General features: G+C 44.1%; 1 protein-coding gene across 1 annotated transcript in view; it reads left to right on the forward strand.

Annotated features, from left to right (window-relative positions):
• NAA16 (N-alpha-acetyltransferase 16, NatA auxiliary subunit) overlaps positions 1-23,670 on the forward strand; it is a 2,694,704-nt gene that overhangs the window by 222,052 nt on the left and 2,448,982 nt on the right. Inside the window, exon 2 of the mRNA XM_044071699.1 lies at positions 7,712-7,796. Coding sequence (XP_043927634.1) covers positions 7,712-7,796 — 85 coding nt within the window. The remainder of the gene's footprint in view (positions 1-7,711; positions 7,797-23,670) is intronic.

The raw sequence follows: 23,670 nt of genomic DNA on the forward strand, positions 1-23,670 counted from the left end.
ATTTGCTTTCTATGATTAGGGGTTCTCAACCCGAGAAAAGGCCTCGACAGGATGTTCCTGTGGATTCCTCTGACCAGGCTTCTATATCTTCTGTCTCTTCCTCTGATCAGGAATATTCCTTTCCTCCTTATAAGGATTCGGATGCTGAGGACTCCTTTCCCTCTGCTTCTCCGCCTGAAGATTTTTCTTTTGGGGAAACCTTACATGAGATGAGGGAACATTTTCATTGGGAAGGTCAGGATTATTCTGCTTCCAAGAAGAGGCTTAGAGAATTCCTTCTTCTTCCTCAACATAGGCCTTTGGCTATCCCTCCTGTTCTTGACATTGTAGATGATGCTTTTTCCGAGGCTAATTTGAATCCTGATTCCATGCCTCCTGCTCCCTCTAAGCCTGATAGGTTTTATAGGGTTCCTGAGTCTCATTTGTTTTTGTTTAAGAATCCTTCTGCAGATCCTGAAACTATATCTCAGTGTTCTAAGGCTGCTAAAGTTGCTACTTCTAAGAATCCTATTCCCTCTGAGAAGGATTCTCGTGCCTTAGACAGGTGGGGCAAAAAGGTATATACTTCTGCTACCCTTTCTGTTAGGGCTTTAAATTGCCAGTTTCATATGTTTAAGTATCAGCAATTTCTTTTGTCTGTTTTAAAGCAAAAGCTTGCCTCTCTTCCTGCATGTGCAGAAGATAAGGAACTACAGGATGTATTGCATGCAACTGAACAACTGAACAAACATAGCTTGCATTGTGGTTTTGATGCTTTGGATGCTTCTTGCAGGGCCGCAGCCTCTGGTACTGTTATCAGGAGACATGCTTGGCTTTGTGAACAAAGTTTACCTGAACAGGTTAAGGCTAAATTATTAGTTGCCCCTGTTCAGCATGATGTTCTTTTTGGATGTAAGGCTGAGGAGGTTATTAAAAAGATGGAAGAAAAGGCAAAATCTATGCAAACTGTGAAAGATTTCTTGCAAGTTCAGCCTCCTAGATTTTCCAGGAATTGGCCTTCCAAAAATTGGTCCTTTCCCACGTCTGACAGACCTCAAAGGGGAAGATATAGACGCTCCAGAGGTCGTGGCCAAGCTCAGGCCTTCTACAGATCGAGACAATGGACTGCTTCTTCACCTAGAAGGGGAGAAGACAGATCCCAATCTCAAAGAAAGCAAACTCGATGACTCTCTCGGTTGGGCTACAGGACCTCTTTACCTGGATGCACCTCTTGGAGGAAAACTTTCTCTTTTTTACAGAAATTGGACTCTTATTACCCAGGACAAATGGGTATTGGACGTGATTTTAAAAGGCTACAAATTCCACTTTCATACCTTGCCAAGGGCTTTCGGTTGGCCAGATCTGCCAAAACATCAATGGTCAGTGGCCTTAAATCAAGTGGATGCTCTTCTGGCCATGAGAGCCATAGAGCCTGTTCCACTCTCAGAGATGGGAAAAGGTTTTTATTCAAGACTGTTTCTGGTTCCAAGAAAACAAAGCTCATGGAGACCTATTCTGGACCTTTCTGTGTTAAACACCTTTTTGGAAATTCCAAAATTCAAGATGCTTACTCTGCAGCAGCTGATTCCAATGCTCTCTCAGGACGCCTGGATGGTGACATTGGACCTAAAGGAAGCTTATTTACACATTCCCATCAGGCAGGAACGCAGGAAATTCCTCGGGTTCAAGGCAGGTTCGAGACACTTTCAATTCTCTGTACTGCCCTTTGGTTTATCTACTGCGCCCAGAGTCTTTACCAAGTGCCTGGCACCAGTAGTGGCTTATTGCAGACTCCAGGGGATTCATATTTACCCCTATTTGGACGACTGCCTTATTCAGGCAGACAGCAAGGATCTTTTACTTCAACATCTGGATTTTGTTCAACGTCTCCTCCTTCTACTGGGATTTTCAGTGAACACAAAAAAGTCACATTTGATCCCTTCTCAACAAATGGTATTTCTGGGAGCCCTCTTAAATACAACCTTACAAAGGGCCTTCCTCACTACAGAAAAACAAATACGGCTGGCTTCAATTTTCAAGACTTTGGCAACTCTACCTCAGCTCAGTGCAAGGAAATTCCTGCAGGCACTGGGCTACATGGCTTCCTGCATTCTGTTGATCCCAAATGCAAGGCTTCATATGAGAAAGCTTCAATGGTATCTGAAAAGTGTATGGTCGCAGCATTACCACGATCTGGACACTCTGATTCCTCTGATCCCCTGCCTCCAGAAGGAGTTCCTTTGGTGGTCCAGGGTGTGTGCTTTAAACGAAGGAAAGCCGTTCCGTCTTCCTCAACCTTCTCAAATCATAACCATGGACGCCTCGGATTATGCTTGGGGAGCACATTTTCTAGGCAATTGCCAGCAGGGAACCTGGATGAAGGATCATCTTCACTGGCACATCAATCTGAAGGAAATGTTGGCAGTTCAAAATGCTCTTCTAGCCTTCAAGAACCTTTTGCATCCAGGACCTCTTTTGATATGCACAGACAACACCACAGTCATGTGGTACATAAACAAGCAGGGGGGTTCTCATTCGTACCCCCTTTGCAGACTAGCTATGGCTTTATGGGACACAGCTCTAAATCTGAGTCTACATCTCCAGGCCCAATTCATACCAGGAGAACAGAATCTCTTAGCAGACAGCCTGAGCAGGAACATTTTAGATCCTCACAAATGGATGCTAGACACCAACTTATTCAACAGGATTACTGCAGTTTGGGGATGCCCCCAGATAGATCTCTTTGCATCCCACCTCAATCATCAGCTGCCTCTCTTTTGCACCAGGTCATTCCACAAAACAGCTTGGAAAGTGGATGCCCTGTCCTTCAGCTGGAGAAACCTTTCGGGATATGCCTTCCCTCCTCTTCCTCTACTTCCTCGGGTATTACTAAAGATAAAACAGGACAAGCCCAAGTTCCTCATCTTGATTGCTCCAAATTGGCCTCGACAGTTTTGGTATCCAACTTTAAAGCACCTGTTCTTGGAGCCTCCTTGGATTCTTCCTCTGAACCCTTCTCTTCTGTCCCAGCATCAGGGTCAGTTGCTACATTCCAATCTCAAGACCCTTTGCCTGACAGCTTGGATCTTCAAAGGAATTTGATTTCTTCTAGTCTTCCCAAACAAGTTCTGGATGTTCTTTTGGAAGCTAGACGGCCTAGCACTAGGAAATCCTATGCCTCTAAATGGAAAAGATTTTGCATTTGAATGCAGGACCGAGGCTTGGACCCTCTGGTACCTGATCTCTCTTCTATTTTGCTTTACCTCTCGGATCTTTTGTCTAATGGACTTTCCTATTCTTCAATTAAGATTCATGCTTCTGCTATTTCTGCTCATTTCAATACTGATCCCCCTGTTTTTTCTCATCCTTTGGTGAGACAATTCTTGAGAGGGGCTAAGAATTTAAGTCCTCCCAGGACCCCTCCTGTTCCTGCTTGGGATCTTAATTATGTTTTAGAAAAACTTACTTTGCCTCCTTTTGAGCCTGCTGCATCTTCAGATATTAAGTTTTTGTCTTGGAAGACCGTTCTTTTGTTAGCTTTGACTTCTGCCAGAAGGGTCTCAGAGTTGCAAGCTCTCATGGCTGTGGAACCATACCTTATTTTCCACAAGGACAGAGTATCCTTGAGGACCAATCCTACTTTCATGCCTAAGGTGATTTCGAAAGTGGCTTTGAATCAAACAATTCACCTTCCTACCTTCTTTCCTAATCCTCAGAATAAAGGGAAAGGATTTTGCACTCCTTGGACGTGCACAGACAGTTACGATTTTATTTGGACAAGACTAAAGAGTTCAGAAAATCTAACCAATTGTTTGTTTCTTTTGCCTCCAGTTCTCTTGGAAAGGCTATTTCCAAACAAACTATTTCCAAATGGATTTCTTATGGAATAAGGTTTTGTTACACTCATCATGGGAAACACTTTCCAGGTACTGTGAGAAGTCATTCTACTAGAGCAGCTGCTACTTCTACAGCTTTTCTCAGGGGAGTTCCTACCAAGGATATCTTGGAAGCTGCCACTTGGAGTTCTGTGCATACTTTTTCCAAGCACTACAATCTCCCTTTGTATTCTAAGACCAGGGCAGGCTTTGCCTCTGCTGTTTTGCAGGGTCTTCTTGCTGCCCCTTCTTCTGTCTAACCTCCCCCCTTTTTCACTGCTTTGGGATTCCACCCTACAGTTATGACTGCAACAGTGAAACATGATGAACATAGTACAGTTGTGTTCACCTACCATAAATGTAGATGTTCGAGTGTCTTCACTGTTGCAGTCGGTGTTTCCCTCCTTCCTATCCCCTCTTTTTCTCTCTTTTGTGGTGTATTTGTGTTTCCTAGTGGGATTCATTTATGATCTATTGGGGACTTCTGACATCTAGGGCAAGAAAGGCTGGAGAAGATGGCGTTGGCTGAGGGCTATGTACCAGAGCGTACTGACGTCAGGGTACTGGATTGTACAGCTGACGCCGGACCCAGACTTTGGGATTCTGGCCGACCTCGGGCTGCCTGCCGGCAGGAGCACCCTACAGTTATAACTGCAACAGTGAAGACACTCGAACATCTACATTTATGGTAGGTGTACACAACTGTACTTTCCAGCTAATTGGCGACTTTGAATGCCCATGACTTATTTCGTTGTTTTAATGGACAATTTCAGGCCAATAAAGCCAAACCATTAGCTGACTCTGATGCCCCCAGAACCTTTTTAGACACCGGTTTTAGCCAGCATGAGAACCTTGAAATTAGAGGCACAGGCCATGCTCAGCGAAGCAAGCAGGACTGTTGCATCAAATCCTATGCTCACACATACTGGATCTCACTGGAATGACACTATGTGACTAATTGTTGATGCCAGGTAACTTTTCTTTGTGTCTTGGCATCATTCATGGTGAAGGAAGGATTCCACTGTGTTTTGTAATATGCCTGGAAAGTTTTATGTCTCTCTGCATATACCTCAGTTTCGAGTCATTCAGTCCCACATACATAATTACCATATCAGTCATATTTGTTGAGCGTTAGGGTCCTTAAGGTCCTTCTAATTTCAGCAGTCTGATCCTACTGCCTGAAAGACAACTCATTGCAATCCTGTCCTTGTTTTGCCTTGGGAGTGATGAATCAGAGTGTCTGACAATCTCACCTATCACTAAATTAATTTTATTGCTGCTGTGGTTGAAAGTGATAGATTTGGAGTGTTTTCGATTAGTGTGAGACTCATGCGTATTGTTGATGGTTGGCCTGATTTTTGCAGAGACTTGATCTTATTTCTATGGGGCTCTGTAAGTGATTGTTTTACAGTGCCAGGATAAGACATGTCGGTGCGAGTGGAGAAGTGTCTTGGTGTATTTGTATGAAACTTGCAGGGAAAGTTGGTAGGCAAGAGGAAAAATCTCCATTTTTTGTCATTTACTTCTCATGCAAATGGAGTTAAGTGTTGCGTTTATCTTTATTATCTGTGAGCATAAGTCCGATTGTACACTCTTAGCAGACCTAGTGATAAAAAACTGACAACAGAGATGAAACTAAAGTGTGTCCTTCCATCCTGTCCTGTGCTTTGATGCTTATATGAGTAAAGAAAACAGTTAAAGGGAGGAACATCACAGTTTCATCCTTTTGTTCTCACGGAACATCACAGTTTCATCCTTTTGTTCTCACGGATATGAAGAGCTACCAAAGATAAACTACCAAGTTTAAAAGAACAGCACGGATTAGCTGATGGACACTAGCCAATTATTATTTAAGTTTAAAAGTTTAACGTAAGGTGCATTTGTGGAGGATTATCCCGTTGGTAATGAGAAGCAAACTGTCTTCATAAGTAGGCAGTGTTGTGTTGCCTCCTGCATGCTCCAGTTATAAATCTGCAGGTCTTGTTTTGCGACATTCATAAACTTTTCTGGTTATGAATTGGGGGTAGCTGATAATTGTGAGGGTGTACGTGAGCAGCGAAAGCAGTGCATATTTTGTAGTAGCTAACTTGGACTGTTGAGTCAGCAAGTTTCTGATAGGGTAGTTGTGAAAAGACTTGATTTCTAAATTGTTAATGTGCATTAAATGTTAGGGATCCTCTAGATAGGTGGCAGGCAGTTGGGAGACTAGACATTATCCAGATCATTGCTGTTAGGTCCAGAAATAACTTGCACATATGGAGTCCCTTTTGCATACCAAAACAAATTGATTTTATTTTTAACCAATATTAACTTTTCAGTCATAGCTTCCTAGACCACCAACATAACATGACCATGCAGCTGTTCAGGGAGTTAACAGTAAGGGATGGGAAATTTCCAGATGCTCAGATAATCAGGTTTGTCAGATTAGAGGAGGATATTGTGAAGGCCATTTGAGGTGGCACAGATATTAATAATGTGTACTGTGGAAGGCAATGGATCAAGTATGGAGTCTTTTGAGATCATTTTGGCTGCTATTTTGGGAGACTTTCTGTGGAGATTGTGTAGTTTCACTATGCATTACGACTTTAATGTTTCAGTTAGTATTAGTTTTACTATTTTCATTTTGTATTTTGGAGTACAGTATTTGTAGGTAGTTTATGGTGGTTGTAACAGTCAGTTTTGTGTGTGCATTTTTATATGTTTCTTTTAGTAGTGTTTAATGTGATTGTAATTGGTTATTGCTTCTGGAGTTAGGGATGGTGTTTTATAGTTTGTATGGCTGTGCTAGTTTTGAGTCAGCCTTATTCTAATAACTTGTGAGAAGGCTGAAGACTTCTAAAAAGTTACAGCTAAGCTTCTGTGCAGCAACAAATATTTCTATGCAGAGAGAGGGTGCATTCAAAAAATGTATATAATAAGAGCGTGGATATCCAGTAATTTGTGCAGGGTTGTTGTATTTCAATTTCAGGCCTTACAGTAGACAACCTTATACCGATTTCTGCATACCAGAGTCTTTTTTGTTTGGGTGCTAGGGAGGGTTTAAAGAGAGAAAATGATGAAAAGGGGGGCATACCTCTCAACCACTCGGTGCAAATATCTGGGCAAAGCCAGAAATAATGGGGGGACAAAGGCCCAAATATATATATATAGAGAATTTAAATATTGATCCTCTAAACTTAAAAAAGTTGCTACAATAACCGATTTTGCATTATTACATATTTTCAGTGGTGGTGCTGCGGTAGCATTTTCACCTTACAGTAAGACGCTGTCCGGTTAGATTCTCAGCTAGAGTGTCTTCTGCGTGGAGACATGTGTGAATGGGCGTACCTTCGTTGAAGGTTGTGCGTCAGGACTGGTAACTCGACACGTAAAAATCAACTACCAATCATTTGCGGACCGGAGTTCCACTGTGGTGACCCCTAACCGGGAAAAGCCGAAAGACACAACAACAACATATTTTCTGAAGAATAGTCTGAAACTTAAATGTCTGTTATTGTTTAGTATTACTTTGTGACTTCAGTCTTTAACAGTTTGCCAGAAAAACACAAATGTTATGAAGATCAGACCAAAAATATGAGGCGAAAATCTGTACAATTTAGTGGTATGGGGTGGGGGGGTGGGGGGGCTAGAGCATGTTTGTGGCTGTGGGCTTATGAGTCTGTTTACTTTGCAGGATGATTAAAGTCTAATGACAATGTTTTGAAGGACTCTGTACTGAATGAAGACAGCAGCTATGTGGTTACTGTATTGTGGAGTAATCCTATAAGTCTTAGCCTGGCAGTGTGCTTTAGCAGTTTGTGTTTGCAGAGAATCCGATTTAATTCTGCTTTCCAATCATGCATTTTTGTTTGTTGTAGAAATGCTATGAACAGAAGCAGTACAAAAATGGGCTGAAGTTCTGCAAGATGATCCTCGCAAACCCTAAATTTGCTGAACATGGAGGTATTGTACCAGTGTTTTAAAGTTATAATCATTGCATATATGGAATTGCACTACATGAGAATTTATTACTGAAGGTTTAGGTCCGATTGCTTAATTTAATTAATTTAATTTCAGTAGATTGCATTTCTTTTCTGCCTTCCCAATCTTTTCTTCTCTCTTCTGATAAGTTCTTACAGTCAACGTGCAATATTTTAAATGCCCTACTAATTATTTCTTTTTTTTTAACAGCAGCTTCTGTTCTAGACTCAACTGTCAAAACTCAACCAGAGCTAGTCTTTTACTTAGTACTCCCTATCATTTTCTTTTTTGCTGTACTCTTTTATTGCTCGCTAGTAGGGAGGGCAGTGTTTAAGCTGCAGTCCAAACTTCTGGCCTCATTCTACTCTGTTACTTTCCTCTGTTTAGTTATGCTTGGATGCATGGAAGGTGCCCTGAAGCTTTGGAAGCTGGCAGTTTGTGATGCCCTATGCAGGGTATTTACCCATATAACTTAGCTACTGCAGCAGTGGCATTCAGACATCTACTGTCATTGTAAGTTTACTAATACAATTGTACTTTTCCAGCTTCAAACCTACACTGTTCTTATATGTTAATTGCTTTTGTCTCTGTTTGAATGGAAATAAGTACATGTTACATTTCCTAGATGTTTTTGTTTCAAAACAACTTACAAGAAACTAAATATATTTTAAAACCCCAACCATTTTTAACTCGCAGCAAATACACAACTATGTAAAATTTCCAAAAGTGTACATTCCCCCTCCATGTAGGGGCAGTTGCCTCAAAAAGATAGCTACATCTACAGTAGATATAAAAAGTGTACACACCCCTCCCTGTTAAAATGCCAGGATTTTGTGATATAAAAAAATGAAACCACAATAAATCATTTCAACACTTTTCCCACCTTTAATGTGACCTATAACCTGTACAATTCAATTGAAAAACAAACAAATCTGTTACGGGAAAAAATATAAAAAATATACAGTAAGCTGGTTGCATAAGTGTGCACACCCTTAAACTAATACTTTGAAGCACCTTTTGATTTAATTACAGCATTCATTCTTCTTTGGGTACACACCTGCCATCAATTAAAGAGACACTGATTAATCCCAAATAAAGTTCAGCTGTCCTAGTAGGATTTTCCTGACATTCACTCATTTGCCTGCTACAGCAAAAGCCATGGTTTGCAGAGAACTTGCAAACCACCAAAGGAATCTCATTGTTAAAAGGTATCAGTCAGGGGAAGGGTACAAAAACATTTCCCAGATCACCACAGATACTGACAAAAGAGATGTTATTGGTACCCCACCACCCTCCATAGACTCCCCTAAGTTTGAGAAAGTCCCTGAAGTTGTGAAACTGTGAGGTGGCCCACAGACTTCCAGTTTTCTCTCAAAAGTATCTTGCAAGAAGCAAGCCAATTTTGTGGCATAGAGGGATAAAGCCCTGACTACATTGCTGGTGACCACACATCAGCTGTCAGCTGTGCTGTCTGTGGGAGCTGGCCAAGGAAGATGGGATGATGGGAGTGAGCAGCTGCAGCAAGCACGTCCATTCTGCAGGGAAGGAGGCTGCTCTGGCTTAGCGTGTGTGACAAGTAGTGGGAGCAGTGAGTGTTCACCTAGTGGAGTTATAAGATGACAGGGCACCTGCTAACATTGTGCTTCAGTACTAAATAGCGGAGCGGAACTAGCTTGTGAAGAAGTGCTTCCTTTTGGGAAGTAGCAATTCTGGGTGCATAGCTGCTGAGGCTGCTTTCATGGGAAAAAGGGTAGGTCATACTGCAGGACCAACAAGCTGATTCACTCCATGGTGCCAGCTCTCACAGGGGAATGGAGGGCTGATGGGTACTCCTGTGCAGGAAAGAAAGGTCATTTGTAGGCTGTTGTTTAGCCTGATAATACCAAGCTTCCATTCTGATTGAAAGAATGTGGCAAGTGGACATGCCTAGAGGAGTCACTGGGCAAAGCCCTGGAGTAGCAAAAAAAAAAGTTCTTGCAGGAAGCTCTTTACTGATTTGCCTGGATGGTCCTTTCTGCAGACAGATGGTACAGTTTGTAGCCAGAAACACATCAGAAGAACCATTTGTCATCTGTTTTGAGGAAATCAGACAAGGTCTGACTAGCTCCCAAGGATTGGATTTGTTTGTTGGAGACTTCAAAGGTAGACTGTATTGTTGCTGCAGCTGCCTTTAAAAAAGGCACCTACTCCTCAGAGTCATGTTGTTTATTCTGTCAGTAGTCTACAGCGATGGACAGATTTGGGACGTGTGTTTACTCAGCCTCTATATTCACACTGAAGGCAGTGAACGATCTCTAGCTTGTATTGTACTTCAGAGTGCGAGCTGGTTGGTGAGGTATCCCACTCACTTGAGGTGTTGCCCGAAGTATGGTTCAGAACCAAGTTATAGTCACAGATTGTAACTACGCCGTCTGTTAAGATGATCATATGGCTCATACATCATTCAGTGGATAGTACTGCTAGAGCAGCAGGCACTTGTCTAGCATTTTGCCATCACGTCTGTTTATACCAAACAGATGTGACTTGAGGGTTTTACTGTGTGTTGAATGTAGTCGTATAGCTTTTTGACAGTCCAGGGTGTTTGGTCACAAATGGAAGCCAGTCTGCCCATCAGTATTCTGGAGTTGAAGTCCTCACTGTAGACATTTCAGAACTCCCTCTTCCTAGGTGCAATTGCCATCCACACTAGCAACATGATTGTTATATACATAGTAGGGAATTCAGCCATACTTTCTGGGTTGGCAGGCAGTGAAGATATGGGCCATGTTAGAATATTGCATCTGATGTTGTAAATCTTCATTCATTCCTTACTGATGGGTTTCGGTTCCGTCCTCGAAACCAACTCAGCCAGTACACAAGCTCGCGCCAGCCAAAAGCTCTCGAGTCAAGTCCTACCCATAGTGCCCCTCTCCTATCTTCAGATCTCGTTTGTAGCGTACTTCTCAAGAACTGCCAAGCCAGCTCTCAGCGAAGTAGTGAAATTTTTTGATGTGTGTGTGTGTGTGTGTGTGTGTGTGTGTGTGTGTGTGTGTGTGTGTGTGCGTGTGTGTGTGTGTGTGTGTGTGTGTGTGTATATATGTATGTATGTGTATGTATATATATATATAATATTATCTTACTGAGTCCCCTTTCTAGTCTTTCCACTCTAGTGATTAATAGTCCTTTCTATTATTGTACTTCGTGTGTGAGTTTTCTTCCATTTTTCCTACCTTTAGGCCCCTCCCTTACCCTTGTGGTAATTCTTGCTGGCTCTTTATATAACAAAAAACACTTTCCTTCTATGTGTGTTTTTTTTCTTGAGAATAGTTTACTATTTGGTAAAAAAAAATTGTGTATATATTGTTATACAATTTCTGTCTGGTTATTAGGATGTGACACTATGTTGGACAAGAAGGGAATGACCGGATTTAAGCAGTGTGACAAATGTGAGCAAAAGATGCCCAACTCTGATAGTCATCTTTCGTGTGTGTACTGCCTCGGCATTCCTCACCTCCCGATACAGCCACCATGTGACCTTTGTAAAAACTTTAGCTCTCCCACTTTGACAGAATGGAAAAATAAATTAATCTTGAAGGGATTACTAAAAACTCCTTTTTCGGAGGTCCTTTCTGAGGCAGAGGTCTCAACACCTCCAAAAAAAGAGAAGAAAAATTGGAAGCCATTCGGTTTCGACTTCTCCAAGTTCCAAGGAACTGAAATCTTCTCGGACGGTATCGGAACCAACACCAAAATTAGTAAAAATAGTCTGCATTGACTACTATGGCACCAGTGCGTATGACTACCTCTATGGTGCCGAACACCTACTATGGAACCAACAACGTTGATACCTGCTTAGGTACCGATAGTTACTTCTGTACCAGACACAATTTCGGCACCTGGAATGATTTCTGTCACAGCTCCATCCTCCTCTGTGCCGATAACTGAAATTTTGCCCAGGACCAGATACTCACAACTGACCCCTTTTTGTGACAGCAAAATAGGCCTTTCTCGAGAGACCTGATTCTCCTTTTGTAGTATCTACACGTTCCACCAGGAGTCTTTCTGAAATCGATGTGGTGAGGGTTGTCAGCTCTTAGCAGCCAGAGGAATTCCAACCCCTTACCAAGACTTCCCTCCCACCTGGAACCAAAGGTTTTTCTGCAGACTCCCAAAGTATCTTCCTTCAACCTCTTCTCAGGCTTTGGAGCCCTCTGTATAGATGTCTATCCCGGTGCCTACATCTTCAGTTCCTGTGATGTTAACTTCCTCGGTTCCGGAGCCTACCCTTTGGACTTCGCTCCATTTGGAGCTGATTCACCCTCGGGACCATGACTGGTCTGTCGGCACCATGACCCCCTATTTCGGTGCCAGTTTTTTCCTATGGCGCAGTCTATGGTTTCAACAGCTCCTAGTCCTCTCGAGGCTCCTATCCTCGAAGCAGGCTCATTGGAGTGGGGTGTGACCCCAGTTCCAGTGTTGTGACTCTCTGTTCCAGGCTCCCATCCCTCTTCAGGTGGGCCTGCCTTCCAAGTGATGGAGAGGATTCTTGCTTCTGCATGCATGCAGTTGGCACCTCCAGCATCAGAACGTGACCATTCCCTTTCCTCTGGTATGCAGCTGACACAGCCCACTATGCAGGGACTTTGAGCACGGGAGCAGCAAGAAACCCTGCTCCAGGGCACTGGCTCTTAGGAGTCCTCTTCAGAAGACCCCACTGAGGAGCCACCCCGAAAGAGAACGTGCAAGAGGAAGCATGTAGATTCCCCTGAGGAATCTGTCACCAAAGATACAGATTTTGATGAGGGAGTAGGGTCCCCACGGTCGCCTCCTGAAGATGTCTCCTTTCGAGGCATACTGGAGATCCTGAAACAGAGGGGTGACTGGAAGCCCATCAACCCTTCTACTGAGGAATCTGTATTCTTGCAAGCCTTCCATGCTCGACCCTCTACTTCCTGGGTGACCCTACCTGCAGATGAACTGATTAAGCTCATCATGCATTGTGCCTGGAAGGCCCCTGACAATGTTGAGCGATCTCCCAGAGGCCTGATAAAATTCTTTATCCACCAGAAGACCACCCCTACTAGTCAAGAGGTTTGGCAGTAGATTCCATGGTTGTGGAAGCGGCCACTAAGAAAGAGCTTGCGGAAGAAAATTCGACTGTCCATCCTCTTAACAGGGAGTCCAAGATGATAGATTAGGGAAATGGACTTGTACCTCGGCGACCTTCGCCATACGAGCACTGAATTACATGGCACATTTTACACATCTCCAAAGGGACCTGATTGCAGAACTTTCAGGTACTTTGGCAGGAGTGTTGCCTGAAGAGGTGCGAGATAGTCGCCTCTCAGCTTGCCACCCTATAGTCCATTTCCATCTCCTCCATGCGGTTGATCGCTCATACAACTGAGGGGTCAGCCGCTTCAGGCATTGTCATGAGACATCCTGCCTGGATACGCTTATGTGACTTTGTGGACCCCCTTCAAGTCTTCCTTCATCAGTACTCCTGTTGATGAGTTTTTCTTGTTTGGCCCGAAAGTTAAGGACATGTTAGCCAGGTGTGAGAAGGATGGAAAGACCCTATCCGCGGTGGGCATACGTTTTTCCACCCCTCAACTATCCCACTATAAGAATGGGAGAGGCAGAAAAATCTGGTTCAAAAAATCCCAAAGGCCTTTCTGCAACACGTGAACAATCCCCCCGGGCAGAGGGGAGAACTCATCGGGAAGATCCCCCTACCATGACAGAGGGGGGCCGTGAAACCAGGGCTCCAGAGATTCCTTCTCTGGTCAACCCTGTCAGCGCTCCTAAATAGCGGCCCAATTGCTTACCTCTGGAAGCAGTTGGATGACTTTTCTGTCTGCACCACTTAGCCTGGCAATCAATAATGTTAGACTCGTGAGTGCAGAGGGTTATGACCAGAGGTTACCATATCCCTTTCAGTCTTTACCCCAAGCCTCTAAGGCGAATCCCTGACATTCCACCCAGTCAGAGGGATGCAGCAACATTAGAAGTCCTAAAGCTGCTAAGAAAAAGAGTCCTCCAACCAGTCGCACCAGACCAAATAGGATCTGGATTTTACTCGAGGTTCTTTTGAGTGCCAAAGAAGACCGGGGACTGGAGACCAATTCTGGATCTCAGTGTACTGAACAAGTTAGTCATACAAGCAAAATTCCAGATGATCACGGTTCAGTCCATTCTTCCATTTCTGGAGAAGGATGGCTGGATGTTCTCTATAGATCTCCGGGATGCGTATTACCACATAAAGTTGGACAAATGATGCAGAAGATACCTCTGCTTCCAGCTGGGAGCCAGTCATTACCAATTTCAGGTACTGCCCCTTTGTGTCTCTACAGCCCCCAGGGTTCATGGCAGTAGTAGTAGCTCACCTGAGACTACAAGGATTCTGCGTGTTTCCATATCAAAACAGTTGGCTCCTTACCGCATCAACCAGGAGTCTACTGCTTCAAGCCATATCGTACACTCAGAATCTGGCAGAAAAACTAGGGATCTCAATAAACACAGAAAAGTCAAAGCTGGCACTTACTCAAAGCTTAGAGTTTATTGGGGCAACATTCGACATAATATCCTGCCAAGTCACCTTACCTCATCACAGGCTACTAAGACTGATATCTCCCCTTCAAATAATACTCTCTCAAAATCTTTTCCCAGCTTGATTGGTTATACAACTCCTGGGCTCGATGGCAGCTACAGTCACGCTGGTTCCACTAGTAAGATTCCATATGAGGCTGCTCCAATGGCTCCTACCATCTCAATGGTCTCTCTTAACTCGCCCGATGTCTTACCCAATCCACATAAACCCATGCAAACAAGGTTTGAGTTGGTGGATGAAGCTAGAGGAGGAGTTATGGTGTTATGTCCCCCCCAACCCAAGGCCACAGTGACCACGGACACTTCCCTGATGGGGTGGGGATTGGGCATTTTCAGGGAAAGATTGTTCAAGGCACTTGGTTGCCCTAGAGGCCAAGCTGCATATCAGTGTCCTAGAACTGAAGGCTGTCCTCCTAGCATTGCAAGCATTCCAAACAACTTTTCCATCTGGGACAATTGCTGTCCATTCAGACAATATGTCAGTAGTCTGGTACATCAACAAGGAGGGACTAGATCCTACCAATTATGCAGCGATGCCCTGAGAGTGTGGCTATAGGTGATGGCTTCCAACCGCTTTCTACTAGCAACGCACATTCCCGGGAATGCCAGTCTTATTGCAGACCAACTGAACAGAAACATTTTGATGCCTCACGAGTGGTCTCTCAACCCCATAGTAGTGACTCAAATTTTTCGTCGTTGGGCCCAGCCTTGCTGCGACCTCTTTGCTTCCCCCTTGAACCACAAATGCAGCAGCTTCTTCACCCTGATCCCCCCCCCCTCCAGGGGGAGTCACCGAGAGATCCTCTGATACAAGATTGGCCCCTGGGTCTACTGTATGCCTATCCTTCTATTCCCCCTCATTCCACAGTTCATGAAGAAAGTGCAACGGCTGAGAAGCAAGGTAATCCTCATTGCACCCTATTGGCCCCATCATGTCTGGTTCCCCTTCCTATGGCCTCACTTGGTTCACCGTCCTTGGACCCTGGTTCCAACAACCTTCACAGTCTCAAGCTGACCGCTTGGTATCTTCACGTCTGCTGATTGCCAAGCAGATGAACCTATCTTCCCCAGTGTGAAGGATTCTTCTGGCTTCTCATAAACCCTCCACCAGGAAACTATCACAACAAATGGGTCAGGTTTGTAATCTGGGCTAGAGAACAAGGACTAGACCCATTCTGAATCCCGGTTCATAAGGTCTTAGAATACCTGATGTTCATAGTGTTACACTGCTGCAGTCATCACACTTGGGTTATCTGCCGTCAGGCAGTCCCGCAGCCGGCCTGAGTTCCAAAGTCTTGGTGTGGCGTTGGTTGCGGTCGCTTCTTCCCTGACGTCAGTGTGACAGGGGTATAAAAGAGGCAGCCGACGCCATTTTCTTCAGTCTTTCTTGCCGTGCGGTGCCCGAAGCAGAAGCAGTTCGCAAGTGCCGGTCGGCCGACTCCTGAGATTTTCAAATCGAATTTCAGACCGATGTCTTCAATAAAGCTAAGTACCCTGTTAAGTACCCCGTTGGGGAATCTTTTCTTGCCTCATACCGATGTCAGAAAAAGTTAATAATTGCATTTCTTGTGGGAAGCAAATGCCTCCATAAGGATTTTTATTCTTATTGTATTCCTTGCCTAGGCCCAGACCACAACGTCACAGGTTGTCGGTTTTGTGCTAGGTTTAACAAACGAACTATTAAACGTCTGTTTGATTTCGCCCGACATTATTTTGGTAGAAAATTTAATTACACCATGCTGTCGGAGCAACCGACGACCGGGATGCATAAAAAGTGCAAAGATAAGGGCAGGCAGCCGAGACCCAAACCAGACACCGAGGCCTCTGCTAGGCCAGTCGCCGGTTCTCCGGTTTTCAGTGAGGCGCCTATGCAGCCCCTGACGACCGCTGATTTAGAACCCCAGGCTGCATCCGACTCCCATGCAGAGATTGCTGGGCCTCCAGAGCCTTTATCTTTAGGCCCTTCCGACTCCATTGCTGAAGGGGATTCCAGTGTGGTTGAAAGGGCTTCAGTTGCTGAAGGTGTCTTCAGACCGACTACACTTACTATAAAATCCTATGCAAAGCTGAAAACTCCTTTAAAAGTAAGGAAGCCTGTACAGCAGTCTCCAGTACAGGGCCCCATGCCTAAGAAACAGATGCTTAAGATGGCTGAAGACTTAATTACCCTAATCAGGGGTTCCCATCCCTCTCCTGACAAAAGGCCTAGACAGGAGGAGGACTACGCTTTGTCTGACCAGGTTTCCATTTCCTCAGATTCTTCTGAGGAACAGGAATACTCCTTTCCCCCTTATGAAGACTCTGATGCTGAAGAGTCTATTCCTTCAGCATCTCCCCCAGAAGACTACTCTTTTGGTGAAACTTTACATACCATGAGGGAACATTTCCACTGGGAAGGCCAGGATTACTCTGATTCTAAGGAAAGGCTCCGAGAGTTCCTTTTACTACCCCAGCACAGGCCCCTTGCTATTCCACTTGTGTTAGACATTGTGAATGATGTTTATTCAGAATCTAGCCTTAACCCAGATTCATTACCTCCTGCACCAGCCAAACCAGACAGATACTACAGAGTCCCTGACTCGCACACATTCCTATATAACAGCCCTGTTGCTGATGCAGAAACCATTTCCCAGGGTCCCAAAAGGGTTAAGGCCTCTATTGCTAAAAATCCTGTACCCTCTGAAAGGGATTCTAGAGCACTAGACAGATGGGGAAAGAAAGTATATACCTCAGCTACTCTTGCTATGAGGGCCTTAAATTGCCAGTTTCACATGCTGAAATATCAACAATATTTGATGTCTCAATTAAAACAGAAAATGCTCACACATACAGAGCAGCCTGATTACAAGGAAATGCAAGATTTGTTGCATGCAGCAGAACAAGTGGGAAAACATACTTTGCAATGTGGATTTGATTCATTGGAAGCTTCTTGTAGAGCAGCAGTAACAAGGTCTGTCATTCGTAGGCATGCTTGGTTAAAATAACAAACTTTACCTGATCATGTTAAAGCAAAGTTATTGGATGCACCTTTACAGCAGGATGTTTTATTTGGTGTGAAAGCAGAAGAGGTTTTAAAGAAAATGGAGAATAAGGTAAAATCTATGCAGACGGTCAAGGATTTTTTACAGGTTCAACCCCCTCGTTTCAGCAGAAATTGGCCAACCAAAAACTGGTCCTTTCCAACTTCTGCAGACCACAGAGGGGCAAATACAGACACCCAAGAGGCAGAGGTCAGCCACAAGGCTCTTACAAGCCTCGACAATGGGGTGCCACAACCCTGAAAGGAGGAGAAGACAGGTCTCAAACTTGCAGAAGACAATCACAATGACTTATCCCTCAGACTGCCAAGCAAATCCCTCTTGGCAGCTCCCTTGGGAGGAAAACTTGCACTTTTTGCAGGCAATTGGCACATCATCACAAAAGACAAATGGGTCCTAAATATTGTATCTCAAGGATACAGGTTCCACTGTCACACTTTACCAAGGATAAAAGGAATGCCAAACCTGCCAACAAATAAATGGGCAGAGGCTCAAAGACAAATTACAGCACTCATGGACATGAGAGCCATTCAACAGGTTCCTACACAGGAGCAAGGACAAGGATTTTACTCAAGACTCTTTCTGGTTCCCCGAAAGGACAAAGTCTGGAGACCCATTCTGGACCTTTCAATTCTAAACACATACCTGGAAGTACCCAAATTCAAGATGCACACACTACAGCAACTTCTTCCCATGCTGGGCAAGAAGGCTTGGCTATTAACGTTGGACCTCAAGGAGGCATACCTTCATGTCCCTATCCGACAAAATTGCAGAAGATACCTCCGATTTATAGCAGGTTCAACTCCTTACCAATTCTTTGCACTGCCCTTTGGCTTATCTACTGCACCCAGGGTCTTCATAAAATGCCTGGCACCAGTAATTGCATACTGCAGACAAAGAGGAATTCAAATATATCCATACCTGGACAACTGCCTTATTCAAGCAGAAAGCAAGGACCTTCTTTTAAAACATCTGGCATTTGTAAAAAACCTACTAAGTTGCCTAGGGTACACAGTAAACGAAAAGAAGTCAAAACTAGTGCCCTCACAAGAGATAATATTCCTGGGTGCCAGCTTCAATACAACGGCCCAGATGGCTTACCTCATGCCAGACAAGCAAGGACAACTGACTCAATACTTCAAAATGATGGCAACAAAGACCCAACTCCCTGCAAGAAAAATTCTGCAGGCCTTGGGATTCATGGCATCTTGCATACTACTAATTCCATATGCCAAACTGCATATGAGGAAATTACAATGGTACCTGAAAAGCGTATGACTCGAGACAGCCACAGCTTGGAAACAATAATACCACTCATTCCCTGCCTTCAACAGGAGTTTCTATGGTGGGCTCAGGCATGTCACCTCAACAAGGGTCAGCCTTTCACCTTACCCACAGCCAGGCAAACAATTTCAACAGATGCATTGGATTACGCCTGGGGAGCACACATGGCAGGACAGTGTATTCAGGGCAAATGGTCTGCAGATCAAATGCATCTCCACATCAATCAAAAAAGGGTGGGAGGGTTGGCATGATGGTTAAGGTGTTTACCTTACAGACTCAAGTTGCAGGGTTTGATTCTCACAGGGGGTAATTAGCTAGGCTTAAAATGGTCCATAAGGAACAGTTAGCCTAGTACTAATCTATATTCTATATTCTATTCTATTAGAAGAGATGCTAGCTGTACAAAATGCCCTAACAGCTTTCAAGGACCTCCTACATCCAGGACAACTTCTAATAAAGACGGACAACACCACAGTGATGTGGTACATAAACAAGGGGGTACACATCCCTTCTCCCTATGCAGGCAAGCAATGACCTTGTGGAACACAGCACTGACATACCAAGTTCAACTACAAGCACAATTCCTGCCAGGAAAGAGAAGTACATTGGCAGACTTACTAAGCAGAAATATCATGGATCCTCACGAGTGGAAACTAGATCCACAGGTATTCACAATGACAACTCAAAAATGGGGGAGCCCAGACATAGATCTATTTGCCTCCCCCCAAAACTACCAACTACGGAAATTTTGCACAAGGACATACACACTGGACACAGACACTGGATCCTACCCAGTTAGGCTTTGTTAAGGGCAAATCCTGCCTCTTTGAAACAGGCACCAAGGCCATTGATGAGGGGAAGGTGGTCCACACAGCCTACCTGGACCTCGCAAAAGCCTTCGATACAGTACCGCACTCTGTCATTATAGATAAGCTCACCAGCTTAAATATAAACCCCTATGTCACTAGATGGGTTGCAAACTGGCTCAAGGACAGAACCCACATGGTTAGAATTGCTGGAGCCATGTCAGACTCCAAACCAGTTGCAAGTGGCGTCCCACAAGGCTCAGTCCTGGGACCTCTCTGGTTCGGTATATATTTTTCAGAGGTACAGGCCAACATGGAAGGACTGTGGCTGACCAAGTTCGCAGATGACTGCAAACTGGGCGCCATAATCGACTCTCCAGCCGACACAAGCATCCTCCAAAAGGGCCTCATAGAAACAGACAACTGGTGCCAGAGCCATGGCTTCAAGCTAAACGCCAAAAAGTGTATAGTCATCCCCTTTGGCAAAAACAAAGCGCCCACAAATTACCACATAGGTGGTAATCCATTAAGTACAGTTGATAGCAATCTCTCATTTGACAACCAAGTGGCCAAAGTGGTTAGAAAAACATTTTATATAGCCCACCTAATCATGAAGGGATTCACATCTAGATCAGGGGAGGTCATCGTGCCCCTTTACTCATCCCTCATCAGGCCCATAATTGAGTACAATGCCCCTTTTGGGATGTACCTTACCAGACACCTGCAGCAACTGGAAAGACCCCAAAAGTACCTCACCAAGAAGATCAAAGGGCTCAAACAGATGCCATATGCTGCCTGGTTAAAGAAACTCCAGCTCTACTCAGTGGCATACTGCCTGCTCAGAGGTGATCTGTGCCTGACGTATAAAGCCATGTCCAACCTGGAATTAATGGACATGCTGCACCTCAGAAAATCCAAATCCCATCGAGATATGCGCTCGAGAGACTTGAACCTCAGCACTGAAATAAATAGGACATGCTGGAGGGACAGATTCATAACCCAGAGGCTCCCTCATTGACTCTCTTCAAGAGGAACCTTGATGAGTGGATGGGAGATCGTAGGTTTACCCCGGGTATCATTTCTGTGTCACTGTTAGACAGAGGCACAATATACTAACCTCGAAAAAGGGCATAGCAGAATTAATTTAAAATGGGTGGCGAAAGCCAAACACACTCTAGCTAGGCTTATAAATTTCCTAGGGCAGATAGCCTAGTATGAACCTATACCACATACTAGCTTGGAAAGTGGACGCCCTCTCATTCAGTTGGAAAACATTAACAGTGTATGTCTTTCCTCCACTGCCTCTTCTGGCAAAGGTGCTCCTGAAATCCAGATTAGAGAGGCCACAAATGATACTCATTGCTCCAGACTGGCCACGCCAACGCTGGTATCCAATATTAAGGAACATGGCTCAAGGCCCACCATGGATTTTACCTCAAATTCCTCACCTACTGACTCAGCAAAACAATCAGATTCTACACAGCCAGCTCAAGACTTTAAATCTGGCTGCATGGCAGATTACCTAAACAACCAGTCAACACTTCTTTCTAAAGCTGTTATGGATGTCATTCTGGAGGCCAGGAGACCCAGCACCAGGAAACCCTACTCAGACAAATGGAAAAGATTCTGCACCTGGAACCAGGCTAAAGGCCAAAATCCTCTTGTCCCAAATATTCCTCAGTTTCTGCAATATTTAACTGAGATGTTGCACAAAGGCCTTTCCTTTTCATCTATTAAGATCCATGCTTCAGCTATTTCAGCTCATTACAACACTGATCCTCCTGTATTTTCACATCCATTACTAAGACAGTACCTCAGAGGGGCTAAGAACATAAGACCGCCCCTGAGAGCACCAACACCAACTTGGGACCTCAATTTTGTTTTGGAAAAACTTACACTACCGCCTTCGAACCAGCTTTTTCAGCCGAATTACAATTTTTATCATGGAAAACTGCCCTGCTGCTAGAAATAACTTCAGCATGAAGAGTCTCAGAGCTACAGGCCCTAATGGCAATGGAGCCTTTCATCATTTTTCATCAAGACAGAGTCTCTTTACGAACTAACCCTTCCTTTATGCCAAAGGTGGTATCCAGTGCGGCTCTAAACCAAACCATTCATTTACCCACCTTTTATCCAAACCCCCAGAGTAAAGGGGAAAGGCTCTTACACTCTTTGGACATTCACAGGCAATTACGTTTCTACTTGGATAAAACTAAGGCTTTCAGAAAATCTGACAAACTCTTTGTATCCTATGCTGCAGGATCACAAGGAAAGGCTATCTCAAAACAGACCATTTCAAAATGGATAGGACATTGTATGCGTTTCTGCTACACACACCATAGGAAACCTGTATCTGGTAACATTAGGCTCCATTCCACCAGGGCTACAGCAACATCAGCAGCCTTCCTCAGATGGGTACCAACCAAGGATATTTTGGAGGCTGCAACTTTGAGTTCAGTGCACACCTTCACCAAGCAATACCACTTACCTCTATACTCAAAAACCAGAGCTGGCTTTTCCACTGCAGTTCTGCAGTGCCTACTAGCTTCTCCAAACCCTGTTTAGTACCAACCGCCCAGCCTTAGCTTTGGGATTCAACCCAAGTGTGATGACTGCAGCAGTGTAACACGATGAACTTAGTACTGTTTTGTACCTACCATAAATGTAGATGTTCAAGTGTTCACACTGCTGCAGTCCAGGTTACCCTCCCACCATCCCCTCTTCTTACCTGGGCTTTATCTATACCTCCCTTTTTATACAATCTATATGGTGTATTTCTATATGGTGTATTTGCTTACAGCTGTAGCTATTGTTTTCTACTTATGTATTTTACTTAGGATTATGTATTGCCTTCCTATTTGGGGGCACCTGACATCTGGGGCAAGAAAAACTGAAGAAAATGGCATTGGCTGCCTCTTTTATACCCCTGTCGCACTGACGTCAGGGAAGAAGCGACTGCAACCGACGCCAGACCAAGACTTTGGAACTCAGGTCGGCTGCGGGACTGAATGACGGCAGATAACCCAAGTGTGATGACTGCAGCAGTGTGAACATTCTAACATCTACATTTATGGTAGGTACAAAACTGTACTTTGACTCTACTCTATTCAGGAGTCTCAGCCTCTACTATTACAGTTCATTTAGCGGCTGTCGCCAGTTTTCATGATGGTTTTAGTGATGCTTTATTAATGTCCCACTGTCTTTGCAAGACCTTTATAAAAGGAGTTCTGCACCCGAAACCTCCTATTAAAAATTCTACTGAACCTTGGAATTTGACTTTGGTCTTACATACTCGGACCTGTTCACCCTTCGAATCTTCTGCCACATGTGACATAAAGTTTCTGTCTTTGAAAACCTTATTCCTGGTAGCCATCACCTCAGCCAGGAGGATATCGGAGTTACAAGCTTTGTGTGTTAATCGCCCTTATTTAATTTTCTATAATGAGAGAGTATCACTTCGAACTAACCCTTCGTTTTTACCCAAAGTTATCTCAAATTCAAATCTCAGCCAGTCCATTGATTTACCAGTCTTTTGCCAAAAATTTTCTAACAAGGTGAATACTGTTTATACCTGTTGGATGTACATATATGTTTTTACTTGGGCAGAACCAAATCTTTAGCCTTTTCAGGCCCCAAATTGGGAAAAGCTGTTTCCAAAGTCACCTTGTCAAAATGGCTAAGAGATTGCATTACCTTTGTTTAAAAGCAGAACAAATTAACTTTACCTGCTAGGGTCAAGGCTCATTCCAACAGGTTTGTGTCCACTTTGGAGGCTTTTCATTCCAGAGCCTGTATAGATGACATCTGCGCAGTAGCCACTTGAGCAACCACCCCCCCCATACCTTTATCACTCATCACAAATTGGATATGGCCTTCAGGAGAAGAGCATCCTTTGGCTCAGTGGTGCTCAGGAATATTCTTCCGTAGGGCCACCCAGGACATAAAGTAGCTGGGGACTCTGTCCCATCAGTAAGGAATGAATGAAGATTTATAACATCAGATAAAGAAGTTATGTTCTTACCATAATGTTCCGTCTGTGTTGTAGATCTTCATTCATTCCTTACTTCCCAACCTCCTACCCCCTGCCCTTCCTGAAGACTTTAGGGGGATTATTATTTTTGGTCTTGACTGCCCGATGGG

Source organism: Protopterus annectens, chromosome 5.part0, assembly GCF_019279795.1.
Source record: "Protopterus annectens isolate FY-2018-M chromosome 5.part0, PAN1.0, whole genome shotgun sequence".
NCBI classification, from domain to species: Eukaryota; Metazoa; Chordata; order Ceratodontiformes; family Protopteridae; genus Protopterus; species Protopterus annectens.